Raw genomic sequence first — 14,796 nt, forward strand, 5'->3', positions numbered from 1 at the left:
CCGACCCACAGCAACACTGCACTCAGCTGTCTGCAGCATTTCTGATACCCTGCAGACATCTTGGTTTGGAAATAAAGACTTAAAGTGACTCTGATGTCATGGTTTATAAATTGGCGCCCTCTGCTTCAGTACCAACTCTGCAGTTTGAGATCAATGGAGCTTCACCTAGAGAAAATAAAGTTTATTTCAACTGTGCCTTCCCAGCCAAGTTGTACTGTTTTAAATAAAACCCTTTTCTGGAGGAGGAGAGTGGGAGTTGGTGCATATTCTTTATGCCAGGTTGGTAAGAAGGAAGATAAGCAGCCTCATTTAGTTCTGAAATCAAAAGCTGGAGTCTGGAAATTATTTATGAATGACTTTCCCCTTAAAGATGGCAAAAGCCTTTCTGTGTGGAGCAGCTCAAACTGCTTGCACACTGCTGGCTGAGACCTGCAGCCGGGCACCTTGTGCTTGGCGCTCCACTCCCAGGGCTGCTTGCAACACAGCAGAGCTGTTGCTTTGTTGCTTTGTCAACGCGCCTTATCCTGTTCCTCCTTCTGCAGTTACCAGACATCCCTGGGCATTTGTGGTCGGAGTATTTCTTCACTATAAGCAAATGTGCTGGTATTGATCAGGGAAGCAGTTAAAGAAGAAAAAGTTTACTGTGCTGAAAACTGAGTGCCAATGTTTCAAACTGTGCCTAGGAGCAGAAACAGGGCTTAGAGCTTCTTCAGCTGCATTGAAATTATTGAAGGTGGGAATAACCTGAGACAAAATGTCAAAGAAATCAATTTTTTAAATCTGGAAAAATGCTGAGACAGTGCATGAAAAAGTTCCACCTCAAATAGTTGTTTACTATCTTGGTGTAACAAAATGTGCAAGCTCAAGGAGGGAAGAGCAGTCAATGTCACCTCAGTTCACAGCAGACGAGGTGAGGTAGTGCAGCACTGCAGCAAATGAGTTAAGCTTTTGGAGTTGTCTGTCTGGTAGACGAGTGCATTAAGGATACGTTAAATTTTGCAGCCAGCTGTCTGCAGCACTTGGTAAGTGACGAGGCTGGAGAGCGGTCTTACAAACCTTAATTTCCTTTCTTAACTTCTCTGCTCTTGAAACACTATGTGGAAACAAACTGAGATGCAAAAGTGTTGTGCAAGGTAACCCGCTGTCTGTAAATGCTCGGCTCTGTGAAATCCTGCCTAGTGGGTCTGTCACTTGCTGCACCCACGTCTTTCAGCCCTCTGCAGTCAGCACCTGCAGTGTGAGCAGCGGCTGTGAGAGGGGCCGTGGGCAGGGGCCTGCAGCCAGAGAGTGCCTTGGTGCCAGTGCCTGGGTGCACGGGTTGGGCTGACTGTGCTAACACGGGCCCCGATGGAGGGTCTTGTTGAGGATGGTTTCCGTGTTCATTCACTCATTTTGTCTCATTGACTTGAAGCATGTGGAATGTCTGCACGTCTCACAGGGTTGAGGGGGGCATGCAGATTTAGCCGCGGTGGCTCAGAAAGTTCCTGGCACCATCCTACTGCAGCTCCTCTGCTGGAGCTGGGAGCCCCCTGAGGGGGCGGGTGGGATCCCTGAGCCCTGGCACCCCCACCCCTGCCCCCTGCAGCACTCAGCACCGGCTTGCCTAGAGGTGGCTCTTTCTGTCCTCTGCAAAGGCAGAACACCGGGTGCAAAACTGAAATTCTCCATGGGGTTTTGGTTTCTTCCAGTGTACTCACTGTGCTTTGTTACAATAAATAGGCTTCTGTGTTTGCTCTATTTCATTTGTATTTTCAATAAAACGTACTGCAACTTCCGTTTCCCTGTGACAAGAAGCAGGAGGGTCAGCAGCTTAAAGAAGGGCGTAAGGTTTGTTACCTGGGTTAGGGAAATCTGGTTATCTGTGTTGCTTGGTTTTAAAGGGAGGAAAAGAGATCACTTGATCGGTCAGCAAGACCACATGACAAGCAGCTGAATGTAATTAGGTGGGCAGGGAGGTGGTGTGGGCCTGCAGCTTTGCATGCCAGTGCAAGTTTTAGAGCTGTTCTTCTAAGCTACGGAGTTTTGGTTTTATTCTCTTTCTCTACTGATACTATTTGCAGATGCTAAATGCCTCTTTCTGCATGACTATGGTATTCAAGAGATCTGGACTTGGTCAGGAAACTCTGTGCTGAGGTATCCCTGCAGAGCTACAGGTCCACTTGCAGCTGTTAAGCGTAGGTATGTGTGTGTTTCCTCTTTTATTTATTTCTGTAAGATTGATGGTGGTATTTTTCTCGAGCTGACATTTGTCCCATACAGACTGTTACTGTGTTAAGAGCTTTGAAACAATGTTGCTGTGTTTTTGATACACACCATGAACGTGTTGATTTGAGAGACCTGATTTAGCATAGATGAGTTTTGGTGGTCTGATGGGAAAAGTAAACTTAAAGTTGAGAAGTACACTAATTTGTGTAAAGCATAGCTGCAGTTCTGGCATTTAAAACCAAAGCCTCTTCAGTACATCTTTTGTCTTTTTGCTGCCTGCTTTTGGCAACTGGCAAGTGTTTGGGGCATGGGTCCTTCTCACTGAGGTTAACTGGAAAGACTGGGGCAGTGATGGTAGTACCAGCAGCAGAGGACTCAAACTGGGTACAGAGAGATGGGAGCATTCCCACTGGGATAATGTCAAAGCTTAAAAGCAAAAAAAAACCCACACAGATTATGGTGTTTTCATTTTCTTGTTAGACAACTGACGTGCTGCCTGTAGTTCATAGCTGTGTTAGTTTGGGCTCACTCAGTTGAAATTCATCCCTTAGTAGGAACATGGGAAAGAAATCAGTGTGAGGTAAAGACAAAACTGGATAAGTTTATCAGTAAGATTAAAATGACTGCAGTGACCAATGTCACTGGATTCGGTGACAAAAGATACCCTTTCTGATCCCAGGCAGGCAGCCTGCATGTCCTGCTGCGTTGTGCCAAGCTTGCTCTGTAGTTAGAGGGCAGAATTAGACCTTTGATGGTGAAGTGTGCTGTGCAAATAACATCTCATGATACAAACAACTCAGAATTTGTAAATGTCGTTCTGCTTGAACTCCACCCCCCCTTCATATTTATTCCTGTGCTCTCATTAACATATAAATTATACTTAATAAAATGGTCCTTTAGCGTGGTGGGTTTTTAACTGAGTTGTGCGCCACTGCGTTTGTTCTCATGGATAATAAATGTGTTGGTAATAAAAGGAATAAAAATAATACATTGCATAGACTGGCATTTTTAATTAATGAAATAAAATGGACTGCAAGGAAACATAAGAGCTTATCTAGTTGGCAGCTCTTGCTCAGTTAGATAGTAAATGGTTTCAGTCTTAATTATATTAAAGGCAGCATGGGGTGGGATAATATTACTGTGTTTTGCTTCTTGTGCCCCTGTGATTTGGTCAGTCCTTGCCCCCCCCGCCCCCAAACATGAATTTGTAATCAGGTGTCCTTTCTAGCCTGGGTGTTTGTCAGTGTTTTTCCATCTGTGGACCGAAATTCCAGTTTTTGCAGGCCGTGGCTAACCGTGGAGGAGTAGTTCAGAGAACAGACAACAGTAGTTTCCTCCATGTCTGTGGGAAGGTCATAAGACTTTCCCAAGGTTCTAATTGATGTCTAGCACAGACTATATTTAGATGATTTTTCTAGACCTAATCATCAGCCCTTGACTTGCATTTATGGGAGAAAAGTGACAAATTCATCAGTGTAGCTACACAAATATGTTTTCTTGCTATTTCCGTATAGACATCTACAGCGTATGGAAAAGCTTAAATAAAATAATGGGGGAAGGATTTCTGTAAGAGCTGATGCTGACCTTGTGCTGTTTATCTCTGTGCTGAGCCGGGAAGGAGTCGTTGTCACAGTTGCCTCATTGTAGTTTATTATTAAATAATGCTTTTCAATTATTGCATTATAACTGCATTTTGAATGTTTCGTCTTATAGAAACACTTTCTAGAAATTGCTGTAAGGAGCTGGTCTAATAGCATCAGTTGTTTGAAAACTAAATTTTGGTGTTGTTGAGGTTCTGTCGCATAGAGCAAAGCAATATTCCAGTGTGTGGTGCTGTCCCCTTCCCTCCCCATCCTTCCAGTGGCTTTGGGAATGCCTGCTGCTTTCCAGCATGTCTTTCATTCACAGCACTGCTTTAAGCAAAACTACCTGAGTAAGCCAGGTAAAGACAAACTCGGAATCAAATTCAGCTGTTTTTTTTTTTTTTTTTTTCAAAGGAATGGCATCAAAGACAAAGTGTAGGTATTTTTTCCTTTTAAAAAATATTGAAAAAAGGCCATCAGAAGTTCTAAAACTATAGAAAATATAAAGAATGAATTCAAAACATCTTATGAACTGTTCATGGAAAATTGCCTGGAACATGTCCTGGCAGGATGAGGGAAATAAGCTCCTGTCAAAGGGAAGCTGAAGTAGCTTTACAAGGAGAAAAACTTAGGGTAGCATTTCACTGGTTTAGGATATTTGGCTTTGTACGTGGGAAATAATACAGCTCCTGCTTCTGAAATTTGTTTGAACACTGTGTTGTAGGAATAAAGTTTCTTCATAAAAATTCAGCTTTCATACATTATGCTGCAGCTGTCAGCTTAAACAGAAGCAGAACTGGGATCTTTGTGACAGGGAAATCTCAGGGAGTGAGTAGGTTGCTCCACTGCAGCCAGTGGGGCTGCTCTGAGCAATGCTGAGATTTTCTTTTTCACTTCTTAGAACTTGTTTTTACTGGAATCTCACTCTGATTTTTTTATTTCTGTCTGTAGGAAATAGAAGTGATTTGAAGTCAACACAAACACCTCAAACAGAAGTTGATGTTTTAATAGAAGATGAAAGAGCAGTTCTTAGTTTAATGAGCGTTTTCAGATAACAACTCTCATTGGACAGTGCGTTGCATACTGCCAGTTTCTTGTGACTTGTGGACATAAATGCATATCTGCATGATTTCTCTCCTGAGTCTGCTTGTCCCTCATATCCCGTTCTTCATTTCAGAGCTTTAATCCTCTAAATAACATAGAACATAAAAAAATACCAATCACTACATGAGGCATCAGTTTGCTTGAGATATTCTATGTCTTTGGAAGTACAGAAAGTTTTATAGTTACTGTCCGGTCAAGAAAGCACAATTTGAATCCAGTGTGATATGGTAACAAAGTATGGGATTTCTTGATGCAGTTTTCTGCAGGGAACTTGCACTGCTTGGATCAATTAGAGCAGTCTGACTGGCAATTCGTTTTCTTAGAATAACTTTGTATACTTTTTCCTGGAACTTTGGTAGTAGAGATGGCTGTTCTGTCAGCTCACAGTTGCTAAGCTGTGTATTGGCAGAAACATTCTGAATAATAATTTAAATTGAAAAATTCTGAGAGTAGAGGTAGGAAATTGCTTGTTGTCATATGTCAAACCTCTGTTAAAGTGAAACCTGGGGACACTATATCTGCATGAAGCTTTAAGAAAGAATTTTGCAGGAGGGCATCTGCAGCTTGACAACCTGGCAGCAGCTGCCAGCTCTCAGCTCAGCATCTGTCTGCTGGCCTCCTCTTAGTCCAGGATTAACTGACACAATGAGTAAGGACACACTGTGGCAGTAGGCTTGTGCTTCCTTTTGCTTTCCTTGTAGGGCTCGCACGTATCTCCGTGACAAGTATTAGTGTGAGAAATTGTGGTCTGCCGTGCTGCTTATCTGAGCAGCCTTTGCTGTATATCAAGGCTTAACTATAATTCACGCTGTAATTTGGGATTCTGATCAGAGGAGCAAGATGAATTGCTGAATTAGCAACTCAGGTTGAAAAACAACCAGCTTTTTGAGTGGAAGCTTTGTGTTGTGCAGTTCAGCTCACTTAACTGGTGCTTCTTTTGAATGATCCTTTCCCTCGTGCTCTAGAATACGAATTGAGCAAACGTTTTTCCAAAGCACTGTCTGAACATTTTGGCACATTGCACAGCCTCAGTAGAGACCTTGTACAGCCTTAATATGTGCTGCAGTTCTGGAGCTGTTCAAGAGGAAGATGTGATGACTTATTGAAAGAGTAGGCTTATTTTTCAATTCTTGCAAAAGAAAAGAAAAAGCCAAAAACAACAAAAAAAACTACACCTGTAGTTTTAGCTTTTTGTTAGAAAACTTTGAGTGATACCTTTGAGCCACAAGCAGGCCCCAGCTGACGCAGACAGACTTCTGCTTTGCTGTCCTGTGTTCGTAGCTTCCTGGAGAGAACAGGTAGTGCCTGTTGAATTCTGCTTGGGTGTATTTGAAGCAGAAGTGGTCTTTTATTATGTAAAGGACAAGTTAAATTATGCCTGGAGTATTCTCAGCAAGTTATTTCTAACCTTGTAGTGTTTGTGAAACGTGGAAACATCACACATACTCATTACATCCAGACATGTTTACTAAAAAATCCTGTTCACTACTGGCTGAAAATATCTCTTTGAGACTGTAACTATTACAGACTCTGAAATCAAAGGCTCAGGCCCTTTTTTCAGCTCTTAGCAGGACTAATTATTGATCCCTCTCTCCATCTCTTTAAGTGCCACACTGCCAGCCTGCAGTGCTTTGGCTGCCTCCACATTGCAGCGGTTGCCAGTGTTCCTGGTGGACGCGGTGAGCCTTGGTACCTTCAAGGATGCTTCTGTCAAGGTTTTGTGGTTTTTAAAATTTTAGCTGAACCTCGTTTTTTTTCAGTCTAGACATTTCCTTCCCTATCTGCATGTACCAGCTCCCTGTAAAGCTTCTCTGACTGTCTCTTGTATTTCAAGTCTGATCACCTCTGATCCTAGGTTAAGGAATAGAAGGAATAAGCCTTTCTAGTTCGTAAACAGAGTATTTCTCAACCAACAGTTTCACTGTTTTTTCCCACGGGTAATTAACAACTTTCTTTGCCTTTTCTTTTTTCCGCTTCTCATTTCAATTTCTAGGTATTCTTGGAACTTCCAAGTATTCCTAATGTCACAAAAAAAGAATGCAGGAAGTGCTGTATGCTAGTTTTCCTTGTTACTTATTGTTGAACTAAGTAAAGTAACTTAGACTGTCAAAGAAAGGGCAGATCTCAACATTTTAGAAAAGCTGTACTGCTAACGAAAGAAAGCTGGCAAGAAGAAGATTTTGTTTCATCTTTCAGTCAAAAATCAGAGTTAGTAAGGAGCAGAGATAATTTCATATGAAAAATGAGAGGCAGATATTTCCCAACCCAAAGGATGAGAAAGGTGGATTAAGTTCTGCTCTGACTTTCCTGCCCCACCCCTTCTGTTTGCTTGCTCATATCTTGTCAGGTGGATGAGGCAGTTTTATGGTCACATTTGTATCATATTTGAGTGAGTTTTTCCCTTATTAACAGTGGCTATTATATATCTTAAGGTTGTCTGTTGCTTGACCTTCTCCGTATGCTTGTAATTGACCTTATCATGATCAATTATCTTTGCCAGATTGTTTCCATTGTAATGCAGCACGAGCTTGGCAGTGTGACCTTTTGGAGAAGCATTGTCTGTATTCCAGGTTTCTGTGCTCCAAAAGAAGGTGGAAAACTGCAGAGAACTTTCCCGAGCTGGAGGAAAAAAAAGTAATATACATATTTTAAAAGAAACTGCAAATATTTTCCTTTGGCTGTTGACAGAGAATGTACTTTAGTGGACTTAAACAAAGAACTAAGCCTGACGGATGTGTTTGCAGTCTACTGAATCATCCGCATTGGCTGAGCATAAAATCTAATACTTTCTCTAGCAGAAATACGTGCACATCATTTCCCTGAGATGTCACTTCATTCGTATTCTAACCGTATACATTAAATTGCTTTCTTTTTCAGATTTTAGATTTTACCTCTTCTAACCCCTTTTATTCTGATTTTTTGTTTGTCTGTGAATTCTATCTGCCTGCTGAAGATTTTTGTTATTGCCAGGAAAGCCCAACCATTCCTTAAGGAAATGCTTAGTTCCTGTAATTGTATGATTCTTAGAATCTTCCTCTTTTAGCGTCTTCTTCCCTGTGGGAACGCAAGCAGCACTGTGGGTGAGATCCTGGAGGCCCACTGCCTGCCCTGCTGCTGGGAAGGAGCTCACCTGCACGAGTCTGGCTGAGGGTTTAGGGCCAGTGCACTGTAACGATGCTTAGAGAAATGAGAAATCAAGGTGATCTGGAAAACGTAGGTCAGTCTGTTTGAAGAGCAGACACAGTATCTTTCTTTGGGACCATTTGGCCACAACAAAACTGGAAAACTTCGGCCAAGAATCTTTGTTCCATGTTTTACCTTTTAAAGCCCTGTACTTACTGCTGTACAGCACAGTTGTATTAACTGCATTTCTGGCTGTGTTGCTGTGGGGGGCTGTATACTTTCCCCACCCCTTAACCAGACCTGCAGATTGAAAGAATAGGAAATTATATGTAAATCTGTGTGTGACTGTCATTCGTATTTTTTTGCGTGCTCGCAAGAGCAGATACAGTGTAGTGATGCGTTACAAATATTAAGACTGAGCTGTGGATTAGCCAGGAGCTGGTGTCAGGGCAGCCACCTCAGGGAAGGATGCGGGGCATCAAATTTCCTGCTCGTAAGTTAGTTTAGAAGTTGCTTCAGTATATAAAACTTGTTGTCATCATTTGTTTATATTACATCTGTACGTATCTGAGATACTCGTTACAAAGAGTAGGAAAGCTGTCGAACTCCCAGTCCCTTTTTTGCAGCAGAGCTGGCGAGTGGCTGACAGTGACAGCTTGGAAGCAGCGAGGTGCTGCCGGAGCTTCGAGCAGGGTGCGGCTGTTCGCCACGCTTCGCCTGCGCCAGGCAGGAATGTGGTCAGCGCTTTGCTGCAGCAAAAGTGATGGGACTGCTGCTATGGCAGGGTAGTGAACATCTTCCAGATCCCCTTCTCGGTGCTTCTGTTGTAACAGATCAGATTGCATAGAGAACAGCTATTGAAGTGAGATTATGCCCATGTTGTGCCTGGGTGAGAAGCCCTTTTTTTTCTTTTTCTTTTTTTTTTTTAAAGTAAGATTTCACTTGCACTTGCAGAAACCTGTACAATTGCGTTATTGCCCTGTGCTTGTATTTACATGCTGGTAGTTGAGAGACCTGCAGTGTTTCCTTTTCTGTCTGGGTGGGAATCGGACTCCTCTTTCTCCAGCTTTTCCATGTTAAGCATGAAGCCTCAACTGCTTTTTAAGCATAACACCATATTTAGAGAAACCTTTACTTGCAAAGCGTTTTTGAGCTCTGAATTACATCTTTTTTTTTTTTTTTTTCACAGTGTATTTAAAAATACAGGTCTATTATTTATGACTATCAGGAAGCCTTTTTAAGCAGACTGAGACTTTTTTGCTTGACCCGCTCTGCTCTTGCTGTGATAGACACCTAGGCTGGAAGCCTTTCAATACACTCCCTCCTTCCACGGATGGCTGGGTGGCCATTGCAGGGAGATCTTGCAGACTTTGCAAGTTCTTTGCTGTTCCAGTATGCTCTGGTTCTTCCCAAACAAGGAAGGCAAGGCCCAGACAGGACTTGTCTTTGTCTGCAAGATCTACCTGGAAAGTGAGTGACACTTGCAGAAGTTGGACACTGTTAGAAGTTAACTGTAACCCTTGCAAGTCTGCTAGTCTGCTGCCCATCACCAAAAGGATAAAGTGATGAAGTCCTGTGGTATCTTAAAATCTGATTTAATTATAGGCCTAGTCTCCATTTTCTTTTGGCAAATTCTAATTACTTTGTCTCTTTGTGAGTGTATGATTTGTCCTGCAGTGTTAGTCATGAGCTTTATGGCTGGCTTCACTGCACATCTGGGACGCTGAGGTAACATCTGAGTTGCATAGCTGTTTCACTTGACCTGAGAAGGAAGAGGAGGTTGAGTCAAATGATTTTATTTGTTTATAGTTTTATACGGAATAGTTTTTCTACTCTTGAGAGGGGTAGGGGTGGCTAGGTGGTATAGTGTGGAAAGGACCCAGAAAGAATTGTTTCATTTGTTTCTACCCTTTGTCTGAAACAGTTCATATGCATTGCTTCTCTGTGAAATGGGGTGATGTTTTCAGGTGTGGTCAGAAGTCACATCAGACCTAATATTTGATGTTCCAGTCTTTGCCTAACAATACCTTTTCTGTTATGTAGAAATCTATGGGAAAGCCAGCTTTCCCTATGGTACCCCGTAGGGCAGTGCGGTGCGCTCGTATCTGTGCAAGAGAGAAAGAAGCAATGCAGCACTGGCATTAGAGACTGTCAGCTTCCTCTCACCCTAAAGAGAAGAATGCAAAGCTACGAACAGAACTGAGTAGTTGTCATCCATATACTCCATCCTTAAGACATCTTCGTATTAAAACACTTGTTAGAAACTGTCATCATATTAGGATGTGTGAGTGATATAGCAGATGTAATATATCTGCTTGTAGGTTGGTCATGCACAAACCCCTTCTGAAGTGATATTTGCCTTTAGGAATAAATGGGACATATGAGCTGTGTAATTGCTTCCCAGCCATGCTGTCAGGCAGCACCCTCCTTAGAAATGGAGACATGAGGCACACCTCTTTATCTCCGAGCACCCATCAGCATGAATGCAAACAGGTGACACGTAGGCTTCTTGGCTGTGTGCTAAAGAGGTGGTGCTTGAAAAATACTCCTATTAGCAGTACTATCTCCAGTGTGCCCTTACTGTTCCTTTAGCAGAGTCTGGGGTAAGTGGTATACTTTACTTTAAGCTGATGTGCTTTAAGACTGCCTGATTATGAAAATGTTCAGATTTCCTGGGTTTTGCACTCTGTGTGTGTACATTTTTATTTTCAGCTTGATGCTTCTTCTTTTTTTTTTTTTTTGGTGTATGTTCTGATCTATTTATCACTTCCTCCCTTCTTCTTTCTTCTTTCCATTATCTCTGTCACAGGACAGGAGTTGCATATTTTATGTGGTACCTGTTTGTTTAGAAAGCATATTCCTTTTCCCCATACTACAAAGGGCAAATCCTGCATGCCAAGCTAATTTCCCTAAGTTATTCAGGAACGACACTGTCATACTCCTGACTGTTTTATCTCACAATAGTATTGTGATATTTGTGTCCTGGAGGCAAAAATATGAGCCAATAGTGTTGATGCTTGTTATGTGACTGCCTTAGACTAGGAACTCGACTGAACAAGAGCAGTACCTGCCTTGCGGGGCACCTCTTCTTGGCAGAGCACAACCTGGACATGTGTGTTATGGGCAGGCTCCAGAGCAGTAGCAGTATGGGGGGTACAGGTTCAGTGGTGGCTGTGAGGGTCCTGTCACCAATGGAAAAGGCCAGTGCAATTTTCCCAGTATTGCTTATAGCCCCTGTTCTTCTGCATACCAGGCTAAATGCAAAGCCAGAGCTGAATGGGATTCAAGGAGGATTTCACAAAGGAAGAAACCCTTTTTGCTGTTTCCACTGGCAATTATTTTTTCCCAGCCAAGGAGTCCTTAATCATACAAGTAAGTTTTGGGAATAGTTGTTCTATGATGTTTCAGTGGTGTTTTTTTTTTCTTTTCTATTTTTTTTTGAGACCTGATGGATCCTGATTGTATCATCAGTTTTCTCTCATTCTTCCTTTTCTACTTCCACCTCTCCTGTTATAAGAGGTGTAGAAATGTAGAATGAAAGACTGGAAGATGTGAAGCTATAAGACTTTGTAAGGCTTAAGTCTAACTTAAATGCTATAAGACTAACTTAAAAGCAAAGCAGAATTGGAAGGAAGAAGTGGGATGGGTTTATAGGTCCATGACTGTTAATAACTCCCCATCAAACCTTTCTGTGAACATACTTTGCTGTAAATATGTTCTTATATCTGTAGTATGGAGCTGGATGTATTTGGGCTGTAGGGCTGCAGGCTGGAAGTAGAGGGTGGAGATAACTTTTTTAAATATTTGTACAGGGAGGAGGACAAGGCTTGAAACTGCTCTGAAAATAACTCTCCAAGGATAGGTTAACTGTGCAGGGTTTCACAAGAACCACTCCCTGGAGATATTTGAATAACAGATTGACATTATGGGGTGCAGTGAAAGGTGTGTGCATTTCAAAAACCTAAGGAGAAAATTTCCTTCTTGAGCAACTCCTTTAGAAGACATTTTTATGTCTGAGGCTTCTACTACTCATTTGCAAATTATGTTTATTATTAGCCATATGGAGAATTGAGGCTTAAATAGTCTGGGTGGTGTGGCCTATTTGTCCAAACAGGTACTCCCCAAATCTGATGTAATAGCAGAAATACCTTAAGGTTCCCTTCCCTAAGGCCTAACCGAAGGCTTTCCCCAGCTCTGGCCAGTGGAGGGGTGCAGCTGTTCTGCTGTGACTTGTCTTGGAATCAAACCTGAACAGTTTCTCATGGCTCCACGTGATACTGCTGCAGTGCCTGTTCTTCCTCTACGAGGTCTTGCAGAAGAGGAAAGATAAATCAGCTTTCTCACAGCATAAATTGATAATGACCAGCTGGCACTATTGTTTGTTATTAAAAGTTTGTTCTATAGGCCAACAGCTAGCTAGCAAAATGCCACCAAGACAGGGCAAATACTTGTGTATGAGTGCATCAGCATTGTGAAAGTCATGAAAGGAGCTTGTCTCAGGGCTAGTACATTTTACAAAGATTTGCATTTAAGCCTTTTTAAGCAGTAGCAAATTTAGGGGTATTGAAGCCGAAGGAACATGAGCTTGAGTAGAGGGTGCATTTACACAACTCTTTGCCCTTGGCAGAACATGTGAGAGCAAAAGAAACTGCGTGTAAGAGAAGGAAGTCTAAATCAAGTTTAATCTTCAGTAAAAACCACCGTGTTTGCTTTTTAAAGCATTTTCTCTTTCTTCTAATGCATTTCAGTGAAAAGAGGTTCTGCAGAGCCACGTAGTAAATAATCTGATCTTTTTGTGTGGATCCCAAAGGTAGAGGAGGATTTAAAACAAGCAAACAAATGCAGCTTTTGCTGGTGTTTGTGGTGGTGCTTAATGGATCAGGCTTTTAATTTCTGCTAAAAATGATCTCGTGTCAGTGTGTGACACGTGCTGCCTGTTCTGCATGCTTGTTGAATGCCTGAAGCTGTGGTAAGTCTGTATAAAAATAACTGTTAGCTGCTACTGCTTTTTTTGGTTTTTGTTTCAACCTCTTCCTCTACTGCAAAACACAGTATTAAAACGTTGGAAAACGAATTACCTGGCTCTGGTGTGAAAGTGGCAGTGTGTGATATATGTCAGCATATTGGAGTTAAACCTATACCTGCAATGTCTTACTGTAATTGATGGAATAATGTAACATAAGCGTTGAGTGGAGACAGGGAGATCTCAGGACTGGAAATGGTAAAAAGGTGTCAAATGCTTTCCACTGACTTTCCAGCTGGAGAGTATCTCAGAGTAAGTCTGACTGTTGTCTGCTTTTGGCTGTGGTGAGTCCAGTCATGGCTGCGTTGGTCCATCACGGTTCAGCTTTGTATCCAGGAGCTGTGCTGGCATAAAGCTGAGACCGTAGAGATAATTATGGGTTTAGTTTAATGGCGGTGATTGACGCCCACATCCTAGAGATATGGATCTTGTTCCAAACCTCGAGCTGTGAACTGATATTCAAGAAATGAATTGGTGTTTTGCCATTGGTGCAAACTACTGGTGTGTTTAGCTTGGAATGAGTAGTTTTATCTAGTGCAAACTACAACTAGTTCCAAAAATACTTACAGTGGAAACAGTGAACTTAACTTTCTTTTATATTCAATTTCATAACCTATCCTATTTTTTTTGTATTTTAGTATTAATTTCCCTCCTTGATAGGAGGCAATTTTATGCCAGTTTTCTGTTGCTTTTAGAAAGGTTATTTTAGGCTTATCTTTCCATGTTCAGTTCTTTGAAAACAACATAAAGCGGTTCTCTATTGTTTGTTTTGGGGGAAGAGACGCTCGGTAGCTACTCAACAGGAAAGTACTACTGCACTTGCATCAGTCTTTCTAGTATAATTCCATTTTCCAGTCATTTTTGTTGTACGTTCTAGCTGGTTTTTTTCCACTTTGATCAGAGTATATCTAACATGATTTAGTTTAGAGCTGGCATCATGATAAAAACTTTGAAATCTGTCTTCTAAGCTTTAAAAAAAAGTTTGCTTTTTTTTTCTTGATATGGAAAAACTTTTTGAGCTGGTACGGTGTCTTTTTATTTAAATGTAGTTGGGAGTCTAAAAAATCAAATGGATTTATGTGCGTATGTTAATAATATCACAGTGAATGTGAGATCAGAATTGCATCATTCAGGCCTTTAAGCAGCTTTTCCAGCTTTCACACAGGTTAAAAAGAGTTCTGCAGTTCATTTTCTACATTGAATGCTTTTCTTTGACCGTGATTTTTAGTCTTTCTTGTAGAAGCTAAAATTGTATTGACTTCTCTTTGAAGTAAGAGGAGTGTAATGAAAATCAGCTGTGGTTTTTTGTTTCGTATTTGGTCAGGGTTTGTTTTTGATACTTGACATAATTGAGAGCTTTAGGTGAAAGCAGTGTAAAAGATCACAAAACTGGTCCTATTACTGGATGCTTCATTTTTCAAATGGTGTCTTGTATTGTGAACATTTGTCAAAAGAGGCTTTGGTTGTTGCCTGACTAATTTTTTTTGCTTTGCTTTCTAAGGTGTCTCCTGAATTCTCACTATGTCTGATGGGGACTATGATTACCTCATAAAATTCCTAGCACTTGGTGATTCTGGAGTAGGAAAGACCAGCCTTCTTTACCAATATACAGATGGCAAATTTAATTCCAAGTTTATCACAACTGTGGGCATCGACTTCCGGGAAAAGAGAGTGGTGAGTTTTCACAAGTGGTGTGCTACTTTAAAATGGTTGGTCTTTTGTTGCTGGTGACTAGAATCTACCTACTGATCTATTTAA

At 41.5% G+C, this 14,796-nt stretch overlaps 1 protein-coding gene across 9 annotated transcripts in view; it reads left to right on the forward strand.

The window, feature by feature from the left end:
* The window catches only part of RAB27A (RAB27A, member RAS oncogene family), a 31,977-nt gene that overhangs the window by 8,051 nt on the left and 9,130 nt on the right, over positions 1-14,796 (forward strand). For 3 of the 9 annotated variants that reach the window (XM_021407204.1, XM_021407195.1, XM_021407203.1), the window contains exon 2: positions 14,540-14,712. In XM_021407204.1, coding sequence (XP_021262879.1) covers positions 14,560-14,712 — 153 coding nt within the window. In that variant the 5' untranslated portion in view covers positions 14,540-14,559. Of the gene's footprint in view, positions 1-2,060; positions 2,179-10,599; positions 10,619-11,268; positions 11,388-14,539; positions 14,713-14,796 lie in introns of those variants that run through there. The other 6 variants (XM_021407197.1, XM_021407200.1, XM_021407196.1 and 3 more) reach the window with 4 other exon arrangements.

The sequence above is a fragment of the Numida meleagris genome, chromosome 9 (genome assembly GCF_002078875.1).
Source record: "Numida meleagris isolate 19003 breed g44 Domestic line chromosome 9, NumMel1.0, whole genome shotgun sequence".
NCBI lineage: Eukaryota > Metazoa > Chordata > Aves > Galliformes > Numididae > Numida > Numida meleagris.